Source organism: Solanum dulcamara, chromosome 11 (assembly GCF_947179165.1).
Source record: "Solanum dulcamara chromosome 11, daSolDulc1.2, whole genome shotgun sequence".
Classification (NCBI taxonomy): domain Eukaryota; kingdom Viridiplantae; phylum Streptophyta; class Magnoliopsida; order Solanales; family Solanaceae; genus Solanum; species Solanum dulcamara.
The window spans coordinates 59,952,450-59,967,927 of record NC_077247.1 but is presented as its reverse complement, the minus strand read 5'-3'; the positions used below and the strand labels follow the sequence as shown (position 1 = coordinate 59,967,927).

The 15,478-nt window shown below is 34.3% G+C and overlaps 2 protein-coding genes across 2 annotated transcripts; one reads left to right on the top strand and one right to left on the bottom strand.

Moving 5' to 3' along the window:
* Positions 1 to 2,616: 2,616 nt before the first annotated feature.
* LOC129875228 (SPX domain-containing protein 4-like) lies at positions 2,617 to 7,699 on the top strand. The gene is made up of 3 exons (XM_055950676.1): positions 2,617 to 3,021; positions 6,529 to 6,694; positions 6,887 to 7,699. The coding sequence occupies exons 1-3, from the start codon at positions 2,752 to 2,754 to the stop codon at positions 7,354 to 7,356; spliced, it is 906 nt and encodes a 301-aa protein (XP_055806651.1). The 5' UTR covers positions 2,617 to 2,751; the 3' UTR covers positions 7,357 to 7,699.
* A 370-nt stretch (positions 7,700 to 8,069) lies between these two features.
* Positions 8,070 to 12,718, bottom strand: LOC129874373 (phosphate transporter PHO1 homolog 3-like). The gene is made up of 13 exons (XM_055949650.1): positions 11,573 to 12,718; positions 11,156 to 11,468; positions 11,019 to 11,067; positions 10,859 to 10,930; positions 10,652 to 10,781; positions 10,419 to 10,539; positions 10,042 to 10,300; positions 9,839 to 9,943; positions 9,701 to 9,745; positions 9,409 to 9,558; positions 9,025 to 9,303; positions 8,800 to 8,939; positions 8,070 to 8,474 (listed from the first exon to the last, which is right to left on the bottom strand). Exons 1-13 carry the CDS (start codon positions 12,168 to 12,170, stop codon positions 8,381 to 8,383), a joined length of 2,355 nt encoding a protein of 784 aa, XP_055805625.1. The 5' UTR covers positions 12,171 to 12,718; the 3' UTR covers positions 8,070 to 8,380.
* Positions 12,719 to 15,478: the final 2,760 nt, after the last annotated feature.

Below are 15,478 nucleotides of genomic sequence, written 5' to 3'. Positions count from 1 at the left end.
ACGCATCCATCTATTGAGCCTAAAATACCTTTGACATCCATCTTTAGGTCCAAAAATAATTTTTTCTCTAACGAAAAAGGGCACTTTAGACCCAATATATGGATGAGGGAAATTTTTTTACCATTTTCAATAGTTCGAGTGCATATTAGGCCATTTTTAATTTTTAATTTTCAGAATCATCAAATCGAATTTTTAATTTTTTACCCACTGATTATTATATAAAATTCTGAAAATTAATGCCCTTGTCATCCACCTTTAGGTCCAAAAATAAATTGAATATTTTTTTTAAATACGTGGCGACCATCTATTGGTTAAAATTTAATTAATTAAAATTAATGATAAATTAAAATTTATTTATCAGAATTTTAATCATGGAAAAGGGCCTAAAATGCTCTCGAACTATTGGAAATGATACAAAAATGCCCCTCATCCATATATTGGATCTAAAATGCCATTTTTCGTTAAAGAAAAGATCATTTTTGGACCTAAAGGTGGGTGTCAATGGTATTTTAGACCCAATAAATGGATAATGAACATTTTTATATCATTTTAAATAGTTTAAGTGCATTTTAGGCTCTTTTCCATTCTTTAATTCAATTCATTTTATTTTATGAAATGTTTTCACTTCTGCTTTTGATAAGTGACATGACAAAACTAAGGCGCAAATACATATTAATTATAAATTATGTTAAAATTATATTGTACAACATATATCATATATTTTTTGAATTACTATAAATACTAATAATTTCTTAATCATTAATACATGCAACAAAATGAAATAAGAGTAATCTTAGTAGTTTAGTTGATTGTCTGTCTAAATTTGATCTCTACATTAAAATTTACTTCCACATTTAAAATTTTAGTAACTTAGTTGGTTGATTATCTAAATTGCTTTCTATTTTGGAATTCACTCCCTAGGAAATATTAGCAGTTCAGTTGTTTTACCATCTAATTTCAAACCTTGAAATCCAGTTCTCCATTTATAATTTTAATAACTCAGTTTGTTGAGTATTTAAATTTAATTTCTACTTGAAATCTACTCCCCTTTTAGAATCTTAGTAACTCATTAATGGACTATCTAATTTGATATCGCACCTTTTAATTCACTCTCCATTTCTCCTTTTTTCGTTGCTCCAAATTTAAATGAAAAATTAACAAAAAAAAAGGAGAAGAAAGAAGTGCGGGAAAGTAGAAACGTGGGTTTTGTTAGACCCCCAAGTTCGAACCTAGACGCAAAGGGGCGAGGGCAGTGTCAAGGGCTTGTACAATGCCCCTTGACACGGGCCTATGTGGCTATGGCAAATAATGTGCGGAGTTGCATGCCTATGGCATGGTGTGCAGCTAAGTTAAGATGCTTGGATGTTGGCAAAGCAGCTTGACGAATGTCAGTGGCGCGACAGGAGCATGTCACCAGTCGGGCATGCGCGCGATAAGCGCATGGCACCAGGCGGACATGCGTGCAGGCAAAGGGTTGGCACCGGCTAACATGAGCATTGACATGGACTGGCTGGGGCCAAGGCGGATGGACGTGGCAAGTGTTGGCATGGCATTGGCAAAGCCAAGGCAGATGGACATGGCAAGGCATTGGCATGGCGTTGGCGAGGCCAAGGCAGATGGACATGGCAAGGCGTTGGCTAGACCAAGGCAGATGGACATGGCAAAACGTTGGCATGGTGATGGCATGACATTGGCGTAAAGCTATGAGGCGAGGATCAGGATAACGCACGCGCGAGGCACGTGAACGAGGCGTGCGCGCGGCACATGCAGAGGAGTCATGCGCGAGGCACATGTGACGGTTATGCCCGATTCTCTAAAGGCTTTACAGACGTGGGTGAAATGTTAGGCCCTGTATGTAGGCCATGATTCCCATGATCCCCATGTAAATGCTGGCACATGCCATGCACATCCCTCCCCTTGTAGTTGCTTGTAACTGCCCTGGTAGGTTGTATATATGTAGGACGAATTTGGCTAAGGCAAGGGAGCAAGAGTTTTGTAGGCCTTCCAAATTCGTGAGTTCCTTTTTGTATATCTAAGTGAGAGATAATAATAAAAAGGTTGGGCACTACCTGTAACGTTGTGTGTCATTTGTTTATATTGAGTTTGATACGAAATTAAACTAAGTATCAAACGTTTTTATGTGTTGGTAGGTTGAAATTGACTGCGACGCTGACTGTTGGACGATGGTGACGTTGAGGAGAAAAAAAAATCACCCATGTTTCAGTTGCCTCGTTGAGAGGACAAACACAGCTAAAGTTGGCAGGTCAATCTCCATTTGTACAAGTATATTCCTTTCATGCACATAAAAAGCCATTACAAAATTCCCAAGTTGACTTTTCAACACCACAAAGCGTTTGCTATTCTGCCTTTTGGTTAACTTTACAAACCTACAAACAAGAGAAACACGAATTGTCAGTTGTGAGTTAATATTCTGTAAACAAAAGATTCCCAACTCCATCGCAACCTTTTTTTCTACTATTTCTCGCATATACGTAGCATTCATAGTTATCTTCATTATATTCTTAACAATCCAAAAAGGCAATAAAATAAAATATAATCACTGCGTTTACCATAACTGATTGTATCTTATAATAAATAATAAAATATGTTTCCTCTTTGTTCTTTCATCACATGATTACAATTAGAGACCCAAAAGGAAATTATTTGATCAGTTGTTTATTTAATCTAAATAAGATGAAATTGATTTGATTGTTGTGTTTTTCTGGAAGAAGTGAGTGATTAATTCTTGTTATGAAATTCGGGAAAGAGTTTACAACGCATTTAGAAGAAACCCTACCCGAATGGAGGGACAAGTATTTGTGTTACAAACCCCTGAAGAAGCTTCTCAAGCACCTTCCTTCTACCGGCGATAATCTTCCTGACGGCGGTGAGAATCCTCCTGCTCCGCTTCCACCTCCGCCGCACTTGCAGGACTGGTTCGTCAGAATTCTCAATGAGGAACTTGACAAATTCAACGATTTTTATGTCGATAAAGAGGAGGAATTTATTATTCGTTTACAGGTTTCTTTTCTTCTTCGGTACAAATCTAAGTATGTCAATCAATCAATCAAACTTCCTATTATTAATTGGGGCCGGCTATATGAATCCATTATACTAATCTACGCCCAATTTCTTAGAATTTTATCTGAAATTTTGATTGATTCATATTCTTTTACCACATTAATCTTGTAAATTGCACGGGGATTAGCTGTGATCTTTACTGCTTACATGATGTTTTTTGCCCTTTTTACTGCTGATTATTCCAACTTACAATTTAATCTCCATAAATTGTTTGTTAATTTAAACCTTTGACGGATCATGAAAGGTATGAAGCAGGGGTTTACTTGTACTGCTTGTTACAATGGATTTCTAGAGTTTGAATGTATGATGAATAGAATGGGGAGACTTCATTTGCTTGATAAATGGGTTGTCTAGGCCAACTTGTGCTTGCTATCTTCAGTAGCATAAGTATCAGATAAGTCTACTCATCAAGACTTGGTAGATGGAAGAAATCACCTGCATGAAGAGATTTTTAAGATTTCATCTGCTGCTACGTCACATAAAAGTTCGTATGCAGCATTGACTGGAATTCTACGCAAATATAAAGCAGGTCAAATGTTATTGTGGAAATTGATGACATTATTTGAAGTACAAAAAGAGGGAAGTAGATGCAAAATGAAATTATGAGGAACTTGAGAGGGGTGACAAGAACTTAATAGCTACAGCAAGGTGAGAGGAGATAGATATACGCAAAAACAAATAAATAAGTGGTCAGGGAGAAGGTATCACAGGAGCTACCTGGAGAATATTCTTAGTTAAGCTGAAGCATAAGAGTATATTGATGGTATATTCCACCTTAGTGCCTTTCAAACTTGTTGAACTATTTTAAGAAAATGACCCTACATACTTAAATTATAATACTCCTGTCATAATCAACACGACCTACGTTATTTTTAATCTTATAACGGTGGTCCCGAGCGAATTTATGTCCACCTTGATTCTACCGAGTTCCTGCTACCTCCCACCAATATAGATATAGGTAACTCTAACTATCAACGCTTTTGCATATCACATATGGGGAAAATCACCTAGTTTTTTTTTTCTCACTGGGATTTAAACTCTAGTCTCCAAGGTGTTCACCCACTTCTTTGATTACTTGGCCAAACTCTTAGGTGTTTAATCAACAGAACAACCTACCTTGATTTATGTAGTTAAATATCGTACAAACAGCCTGTCAATCCATCATCAAACAAAGCCTTTATCTCAGATTAGGTGTATGAATCCTCTTATACCATTCTACTCTATTCAGGTCCATTTGATTGTAATACTTTAAATAACATATTTGAACTTATTGTTTTTTTTAAATAAATTTTGGTATTTTATTGATGAATTAATGAGTATAAACACCACCTTACACCTCCTCGGGCAATGCTCATCCCCTACATGGCCCAATCGACTAGGAAAGAAATAAACAAACAACCAAAAACAAATACCTAACACTTTGAACCTCCTTGTCCCCTCTATCCCTTAGCTGGAGTTACTCTCAAATAGGGACATTTTAGTTTATCACTATTAATGATCTTTCTTCCTGCTACTTTCAAACTGCTGAAATCTTAGTAGTTGCACCCTCTTTTATCGATTGTAATATTTGCCAAGTAGTCTATTAGTTGATTTCCTCCCCTGAGAATATGCTGGAATGTATGTTGTTTTTTCTGTAAAGATATTTTGATTTCTGTCACCATCTCTGTGATTATCCTGGGACATGACCATTTTTCTTCTAGAATCTTGTACAATAGCATAGAGTCTGTTTGAATGATTATATTATTGTGTTGTTCCTGCCTGTTATGTTTACATGCTTCTAGAATGTCTTCGCCTCTGCTATAGTGTTAGTCGTGTTTTCAATAGTAACTCCCCCTTCATAGAGTAAATCCCCTCTTTCATTCCTCAAACAAAAGGCATAGGAGCTTATACCTGGATTTCCCCTCGAAGCTCTATTTGTATTGTATTTTAGCCAGCCTACTGGTGGAAAATCCCACAATACTCTTGTTATCTTCATCTTGGGATTGTAACCTTCTAATTCTTTAATCATATCTGGCCAATTATTAGGACATTTCATATTAGGATTCTTCATTTGTATCATCATGAAAATGTTCCTGGTAATATTAAGAATAACTCCCTCAATTGATGTCTTCTTTCCCTCATGTTTCATTCTATTCCTCCTTCTCCAAAGTTCCTATATTATAAAGCTAGGGATAGCTCTATAGTATGGTCTCATTCCTTTTTTAACATCTGTCTCCCACCATTTCCGAAAGGTATCCTTTTTAAAGTGACATTTACAATGTGGAGATTATGGAGGGAACTTTCATGTCATTATGTGTTGCATATGGGTACAACATGGCATCCCTAAACTTAGATTGCCTAAGAAAAGTTCCTCCAAATTTGATGGTGCTGCCAGTTAGTTTCATCGTTGTTGTATGATTACTGCCTAGTTTGGAAAGGGTTTGACAGTTTATTTCTCTTTTCCCACAACTGCCGGTTCATTGTGCTATTTTCTACTGCAAGTTTTGTTTGTTAATAAGCACTATACATAGTAGGAGTTAGCAATGAGTCATGCTAACATTTGATGCTAGTAGCAGTCTAACAGATATTTTTTGATTCACTACAACTAACTAGTTGGTCCTTGGATACTTTTATGCTTTGTATAAAACTATTGTAGGGTGACAGATTAACATATAAATTTAAATTGAAGCATTCTTCGTGGAGATAAAAAGCACTCAAGGTGAAAAGTATGTGCTATTTGACTATAGCTAATGTCAATCAATATCTTATTTTTTCCCCTTAATTTGATTTAGTTGGGTCCCTTGGTCTCCATAATGCTAGCTTTATACAAGTTGTCAAATTTTCATGAATGATGAACAATTTATCTGAATCATGCATGGGCTCAGGTTTGATCTTGACAACGACATTTGGCGCGATATCATAATGAGCATTTCCCCCCTTTTTTCTTTGCACTAATCAGAATTTGATGAAACTTGGAAGGGAGGAAGTTAGACTTTCGAAGTTACTCTCATCTGTTTCATGCCTTGGGTGGAAGATTGATATCTAGCTTAGTCTTGTATTAGGATTGTTAGGTGGTGAAATGAGATATGCAATATATGATATTTAGAAGTTCATTCCTTTTTGGATTTGTTGGTATGCCGTGGAGGATGACATTCACTTGTGGCGGTTGATGGGCAATAAGGAAAAATATATATGTTTGAATTTATCAAGGGAACTTTTTTCATTTGGACTTGGATCGATCTCTCTAATGGAGTTCCAGAAGGGGACTGAAAGTAGGAAATTTAGTTCTCTTTCTCTTTTCTTGGTCTTGGAGAGGTAGGATTGGGAAGGAAGGGTTCAAGAAAACATGCCCCAGAGTAAGCAAGTAAAAATTTAGAAGTGAAAAAAAAAAATACTCAAATATGTGGGTATCAATTGTAATTGTCTTTCGTATGCAAATTGATCTTATCCTATCTACTTCTATACTAGGAATTGAAGGAACGAATTGAAAGAGTGAAGGAGAAGAGTGGCAAAGATGGAGTTCTCACAAAAGACAGTGAATTTAGTGATGAAGTGATGGGTATACGTAAAGACTTTGTTGCCATACACGGGGAGATGGTTCTTCTTAAAAATTACAGCTCTCTAAATTTTGCAGGTACCGCAGCAGTTACACTCTATTTAAAGCATATATTTGTGATATCAGTTAGTTACCATTGCTCAAGCATGTGTGTTTCAAGTATCGTATTGCTCTTGTTTTAACGGAATAACAACCTCATGTAGAGCCTGTTTAAATTTTATGCAAGGCAAGTTCCATCAGCTTTCCATAACAAATTGTTTTTTCCCTCAGGTCTTGTTAAGATTTTGAAGAAGTTTGATAAAAGAACTGGGAGATTGTTGCGTCTTCCTTTCACACAACTTGCTCTTGATCAGCCCTTCTTTACAACGGAGCCTCTAAATAGATTAGTTCGTGAGTGTGAGGAAAATCTTGAGCTCCTATTTCCTTTGGAAGCAGAAGTTGTAGAATCAGATGCTACTGCAGGAGGAACTACTTCTTATGCTTCAAATGTTTCTTTGGCACTGCCACTTGGGGAAGATAATGTGGATATATATCGAAGTACACTTGCGGCAATCAAAGCTATTCAGGGACTGAAGAAGGCAAGCTCCACATATAATCCACTATCATTTTCATATATCTTTGGTAACCAAGATAATGATAGCACAGGCGCTATAACTGCAGAAAACTCTGATTCAGACCAGTTGGTTGCCTCTCAGAGTGATAAAGATACAGGTCAAGAGGATTCCCATCCACCGGAATAGAGTTCACCGTTCTAGTTTGCCCAGTGGTTTGCTTCTTCATTGTATACTACTGTTCTGGAATAAATTGCTCTCCAGCTATAACTTTTAGCACTAACTGGACTTTAGTGATTCTTGGATTGCTTCTCATTTGTTTGAAACTTTTAGAGGGCAAAACCTTCTAAGTTATACATTCTGGGGAAGATGTGTAGCATCGAAGTTAGTCTTTTCAAAACTCGAACACTCTTAAGATATAGGTGCTACCATTTCTGTTAATGGTGTGTTTATTATGTGTCCAATCTAACTATGTCGCGAGTTTTGATCAACAGATATGAAGTGTGTTTTCATATAGAAAAGGAGTATTATGTTGTCAGTCTAATCTATAGGCATAATACATAAAACAACACTCAAATGAAGTGTGTTTATGTACTGTGCCTAATCCATATTATATTCCTTCGTTCTTCTACTATTACGTGTCCACTTAAGTTGATTGGACGTTTGTCCTTCATAAGAACTAGATAATGGCCTTGCCAGTCATTTTCATGTGAAATTTTCGAAAGCTATGGGACCTCGAGCATTGATTGCCTTGTTAAATATTTTGGAACTCTTTTGATGAAGAAAGCTGGATGTGGACGGATATATATTAGCTGTAATTCTTCAGCTATTGTTTTTGTCATGGTTATGCTAATGTCATACATCAATCATTTTCCTAAGAAAATAATACTATGAGACATGACTAAAGGAAAAGATCAGCTAAAGGCACATTAAATTCAGATACAACAATACATAGAACGTAGAAATCTGAGCAAAAACATAAAAGAACATTTTTAGCCTCTTGATTATGGATATCTCCTCTTCCACTTTTAATCCTTAATATAGAGGCTGGAATTAACTTTCTTTTCGTCCTATACACTGTCTAATTTCATGAACAAAACTTCGTTATAAGCACCATTGACATGAGTCGAAGAATTATACAAGAAAAGAGGAACCAAGGAAAAAGAAGATCATTTTTGAATCTCGACTACTCTGGATTCCTTTGATTTTCCTTTTACATACTCTTGTCTTCGTCGTAGTTGAAAGGGAGTGGTACAGACTTGGAGACACGATATTTCCCAACGTTATTTAAGTGCTCATTTTCCAACCTGAACAGTAAAAACAGCAGAAAAAGTACTACTGTGAGAAAAGCAGTATCTTCTATGTGAAGTAAAATAAATACACAAGTACCTGGCTAACTCATCAAATTTCTGTGATGAAATAGATAGGATTTAACTTATGTGTATATATATACTGACAGTGCAAGGATTCTTAACAATATCTGTGTATCTAAACATGTTGTAGCATACGACCAGGTAACCTGTCGTTACTCATTCCACCTTTTAGGGACAGTAGTTATTTTTTGTAATGTCTGTGAATGTTCTTTAAATAGTCGATGTATAGAATTTAAACTCAATAGGTAATGTATCTGACCTGAAAAAGTTCCACAAGCCTCGGCGAAGGATTTCCAAACAGGCAACAATTGCAACAAAAGCTTTCTTGTGCAGATGAGGTAGTTCTTGAAAATCTAGAACCAACTGCATCCATACTAGTCTAAGAAGAATGTCAAGAACCTGCATTAAGACTTCAATCATCAAAAAACTTGATTTCGCTGCGAGTTTTTTATAACTGATTTTCGAAACTTGTGCCCGCACTTACAATGGCAACAAAGTAGACAATCTTGTGTGGCACAAGTAGCTTGTCTCTCAACCAGGGATTTTTGGAATTCCTTTGCAATAGACCCCAATCTATGACAAGGTCCCAGTAAGTGTTTGCAACTGTAGTAATTCCTGAAGTTGATGCTGCCATTACTTTCCAAAAGGTTCCTCTCTTCTGATCATATAGTGTCCTCATTACAAGAGCAACAATAGTTGAGAAATATTTGAGGCTATTAAGCCCCTGCATCGAATCTTTCTCTTCAAATAAGCGACGAAGACACTGTATATATCAAGAAATCATACGAAGCACCATATTACATAATTATCAAGATATCTATAGTGGGAAATAGGAATGATGATTTGCTGGGTGTAAAAATTCTCAAACCTGAATAAACCGAGACCAAAAGGGAATAATTGCAACGACTATGTATAAGATCTGGTAAACACTGCTGTCTTGACATGTGCTTGATCTTGTTTTGAAGTTTCCCCATACATAGTAGCAGACATAGAATTGCAAACTTCTAATTGCTTGAACCTGAAATACAAGAGCACAGTTTGGTTTTTTGCGACAAGCACAGAACAATTTGCACATTATACTGACTGAATTATCAACATTTTGGATCCTATTTTGGTATAGTGTAGAAGTTTCCCATATAGAAAAAGGCCGAGTGTCGAACCTGGCTGGTAAGTTGATCTGCCAAGATGAAATCTGGAAGAGTAACCTGCAAATTGATGTAAGACATTTTAGTATGTATGCACTTCCTGTGATATTAATGCGTGTGAATCTGTACATCTCTTAAACAAACTGCTGGTACCTTATAGAGGGGAGCGCATAGGCAGTGCCAGGCAGTTCTTAACAAGAAGAAACGACTTGAACGATATAAAATGTTCAGAGGACAAAAAGTTATCAAAATAAGAACCTGAAAAGAAGGATTTAAGATCATTAGGGGGTTCAAATTTTTTGAATAGGTCAGTTGTAGAATGAAAGTAGAAGGAGAACTAATGTTCCTAAACTTACAAACACCAACAGAAGTGGGATCAGCTCTTTCATTGTCTCAAAACTTTTTGTTGTCGGGTTCATATCCATATCCAGGTTGGAGAGTGCAGCAGCCAATGCAAGTACTGAAAGACCAGAAGCAAGGAGGAAAACTTGTTTGTAACCCAACTCTGTTCCCTGCTTGAAGCCAAATATGAAGGGATAATTGACCCGAAAACGCTTCCAGTAGTATACATTCGCCCCGTACATGAGCATATGGAGGACAATGTATCCAAATAGGCTGCAATGTTAGAGGGATAATCATTACTCATATGTCTTGCTTAAAACATGGTTTCGCTTGTAGACAGACATTAGGAAAGAATCAATATGAATTTGTAAAAGACAGATGGTTAGTTCACCTATAGAGTGGAAATATGTTATCCATATACTGCCCGCGACCGACATGCTCTAGAAGGTGCCCTGCACGTATCGCTACAACAATAGCTGCCACTAATGCTATTGAGCAGCCAGAGAACAAACCTGTAGGTGAAAAGTGTATCAGTTACATAGTTCAAACTGAATGCAATAGGTTCAGCTGAACCAGCAGAATCTGTCCTTTGACCTTTTATTAATAATAAGGATGCATCCTTACCCATGAAAAATGTTACTCGATGAGTCTCTCTTTTAGCTTGTGGTCTTAAATATTTCATTCCTTTCCTTCGATTTCCATTGACAAAATGTTTTACGAACGTAACCTCCACTCTTTCTATGAGCTTGTTAATCTAACAAAGGGCAAAGATTGATGAGAAGTTCAACCTTCAAACTATAGTTGCAAGTGAAATAATTGAAGGAAATGTACCTCATCTGAGTTACCAAGATCAGATTTATCAACCATATCTGAGTATGATTTAGAAGCTTTCCTTGAAGTGGTCTGTATAAATAAATTGCAGGGTTAAAAGCCAAAATTCAAACTTTTACTTTTTATTGCCAAATAGTTATCGATAACTTCAGTGTAGTACCTTATCATACTTCTTCAAGATCTTGGAGAACGCCAACACGTTTAAGAAACTAATACAACAAGTAGCAAAGTGTTAGTTAAAGTGAAAACAAAAACAGCTATAAGTCCTCATTTGGGAGAAAGAGTTTGCACCATTACCGGTAGCTTTTCAGAAGTCTAAGCTTTTTATAGAACTCAACCAAAGCCTTTTTCATTTGTTCTTCAGCTTTTCTAAGTTCATCTTTGCTGAATTTTAAGTTTGCTTTTGAACACTTGATCACATTTTTCAAAGTCGAGATAGGTGTTGCGGGATCAATATTGATTTTTACATTGTCCAAAATCTCAATTGGAGCAGGCCTAAAACCCATGAGATTCTTCTTTGCTTTCTCTCTTTTCTCTGATGTTGATTCCTCTTCTAGAATTTCTTCACCAGTCATCTCAACTTCTTGAATTGCCTCCATATGTGACCCACCTGTATTCGGGTAAAACATGAATTCAAACAAATTACAGATAAGTCTCCGTGTGACCTATACGCCACAGGTTAGAGACTTGGAGTATTTGAGAGATTGGACTAACCTGGACTTCTCATATGAGTAGGAACCACTGATGCTGGAGACAAAGTACTATCATCATTGGTTGAAGGATCCATCATCACTTGGTCACTGTGCATTGCAATTGAAGGTTTATCAACCATAATTCTTAGAGCAATAAGTGCATCCATTTGTTTACTCAACTCATCAGCTTCAGCCTTCACTTCCCCTACTTTTTTCTTGTAAAAAGTTATCACCTTGTTGAATTCATCATCAAGTCTTCTAAAGAAAACCATCTCATATTCTCCACCTTGTTCAGATGACATAAGAAACATAGTTTGATGGTGTCCTTGGGATCCTTCTTGCTGCAGTGAACTTACTAAAATAACTTCTTCATCTTCATTGTCACTTCTACCAGGAGAACCTTTGAAACTGAATCTACTTTGTAATCCACTAAAAGCTCTGTACATAGATATCCTTCTCTTTAATGAGCCTTTTGGGGTGGCTGCAACTTCAGGTAATGGTGCATTTTTCTTCTTGAAACATGATATGTCTTTCAACACACCCTTTAGATAATTATAATCCATGTAGGCTTCTTGCCATTCAGGAACCATTTGGGAAGCAAATTCTTTCCCAAATTTCATCTTTATCAAAACTGTATGGTTTTCCTTTAAGAAAAAAAAGTGGGTTTTCCTCTGTTTTACCAGAAATGAAAAAGATTGGAGTTTAAATAAGAATGTTGGCGTGGGGGGTTTTGGGTTGCAGCCGTCAGTGAAGAAAAGGTCAGAATCAAACTAGTAAGGTTCCAAGAAAATCGTGGAAAAATGAATACAAGATTTTGTAAGATTAGTCTTGGGTAAAATCAACCGCTTTCCTTTTTCTTTTCTTGATTAGTTTAGGGAATTTGGAACTTCTTTTTCTTCAAATACACTTTAACAATGGCAGCAGCAGCAACCCAGAAAGGCACTGTGCAATAAATTATATTACTATCAAGTGGTCGCTATGTCAGACCTGGCCTCTTCTTCTCTGCCAACGTTGAACTCTTCACCAATTGACTGCCCCATTAACAAATTACCTTTTTTCTGTTTGTTTGATAGTGATCACATTTAACATTTAACTTTAACGGTTTCTATCATACCTCAATTTTTTTATGTGATTTTGGCTTCACATGAAATTTAAAAATAAAATAAACATCTAATAATTTATTGAACTGCATTATACAGAATCTGAATCAGAAGTTACTAAGCTCAAATGAAGCCATACATTATATTAGTCCTTGATAATAGGCTAGTTTGTGTACACGCTACATCCTAACTGCTCTACTTAGATGGATGAGAAAAAATATCTTACTTGCTTAATGTTTTTGGACTATATTAAAATATAAACTTAATCTCTCATTATTTTTTATGAAAAATTATCTAAACACATATTTTATTTTATCATAAATATTAAAATTTCGTATAATTTAAAAGAAATTCAAAAATTCATTTTGAATATATCACTTTCCTCTAGCTATCCCTTCTTAGATATATTTGTCTCCTATGTATCTAGATATTCTATATCCTCATAATCAATTCTTAACATTATGAAATTTATATAAATTACGTTTTTTTTATACAATCTATTGAACACGAAACTATTTCAGTATTTACAGGACTACACCTATTGAAAGAAAAACCTTCACTTCCTCCCATCCATATTAAAGAGTACTTTTAGCTTCTATTTAAGAAGAGTTTTTATTAACTTATCCTGTCTTTAATTAAATTGCACTTATTTAATATAATTTTTTAGTTACACAAAATATCACTAGGAGTAAATTTATAAGAAAATAAATAATACCTTTTTTGTTAGAAACGTTATTTATTTTGACTCAAAAAAAAAATTCTTTATTTAAAAAAGAATGACTTTTTTTTTAGTCAATTTCAAAAAGAATGACCCCTTTCATTTTTGGATAAGACTTTAATTTCATCTTTCACATAACATGTTTCAGATCATAAGATTAAAGGATATTTTTATAAATTTGATATAATTTTAATTTAGAACTACAAAAAATTATTTTTTTAAAACGGAGGGAGTACTTAATATGAATTACAAGGAGGAGGAGTTTTCAAATTATTTAATGATGACCAAAACCGTCTAAACTGGAAAACAAATGGGGGAAGAAGACTGGTTCGTGGATATTATAAAATATTGATAAAAAAAGTGTCTCATCAAATCTCTATAAAAAGATACAAATGATTCTGATCCAATTGGATAAGAATGTACGGATAGAGACATTGGCCCTAAGATCACAATTTGCACCTCTATTTAAAAATAATTTAATATTATCATCTATCATAAAATCGACATAAATATATTTTTAATGTTATAAAAGTAATTTAATTTTTTTTTTTTTTTAATTTTAATTAAAATGACATGTTTAATCATCTTATTAAAATGTTACTCAAAGTCATTAACACTTTCACCTATATGTCCATTGCTAATTCACTACAAATATAATTATTCAATTTAGTATTGCATTTGTTACTCTACTTTTATAATCACAACAGGTCTTTGATTATCAAATCAAAAGAATTACTTTTTCAATTAACATTTTTGTTGATTAATATTTAACTGTGGTTTTTTCCCTATAATTAATTTTAAAAAATAATTTTGGCTTCCCATAGGCCGTGCATCAATCATATACGTAGATATTTTCATAATCATATTTAACATTTTATTTCACATAAAATAAAATAAAAGTATTTGCAAAACATATGCAAATATTTATTCTGAGGAAAAACTAATTTAAAACAAATATTTTGAGAAATTATGTCAAAAATTAATATGGTTGTAAGTTCAGACAAAAATATTATATAAATTAATCTTTAAATTTGTGCGAAAATTAATCTTATTTTATGTTTTACTCCCAATCAAAATGAAACAAGACGGCTGATTTGGTGAGTTGACATGTCATTTTGCCTAAAATTGATGAGATTAATAGAGAAAGACAAATTTGAGCAACTTATATATTATTAAGAATATATATAAACTAATAATATGATACTAATGGGCAATGGCATATATAAACAAATATATACAGTATGATGAAAGATATTATTAATTTATTTTTCAATAGTAGGTGAACAAACACGATCGTTTCCCTATATTCTAATTAAAAAAAATTTAAACGTTTCGTAAAAGTCCTTACAAAATGTATTTAAAATAATTATTAGAGTATATAATAACAGGTAAGTAAAATGAAATCCATGATGTAACAAGCTTCTTATTTCGTAATCCACATCATGATTCGAGTTTTTAATTAACTTTTATTTCTTATATAAGTATATATAATTCAGCTAAAATATAAATAAACATAACTAACCCAGAAAGATTGACCTTAATTATTTCCACATTGACTCTAACAGTGACCCGTACACCATGCATAAAACAAGAAAATTGTATTGTATTAATTCTTCTGATATCCCACTTCCAACCGTAAAAAGATATCATGGGGATTAAATTAAAAGAAACTTTTAGAGTGTAAATAAAAAAAATATGACACAAGTTTTAAAAATGAAGTAAAAGAGACTCTTCTTTAATTAGTGATAATGACACATATTTTAAGAACCCACAAATTTTTTTAATTTATAAAAGACCTCATCTCTTTTTTTCTCTGCCCCTCATCCACCCCTCAGCCCCATCCTCGCCCAACCTCCCCTCCTCCACGTAATCATCACTTCCAAACAACTGACAGATGTTTAAACATTTGTCTAAACAACTAACAAATGTTTTCATATTTCGATCTCCAAAACAATTAACAAATATTTTCATATCTCTCCAAACAACTAATTGATATTTAAAATATTCTCATTGTTTTAACTAAACAATCATAAAAAATACTTAAACAATTTAGGGTTGTTTAAATATCTCCTGATTGTTTGAACTAAATAAATTTTGGTTATTTAAACAA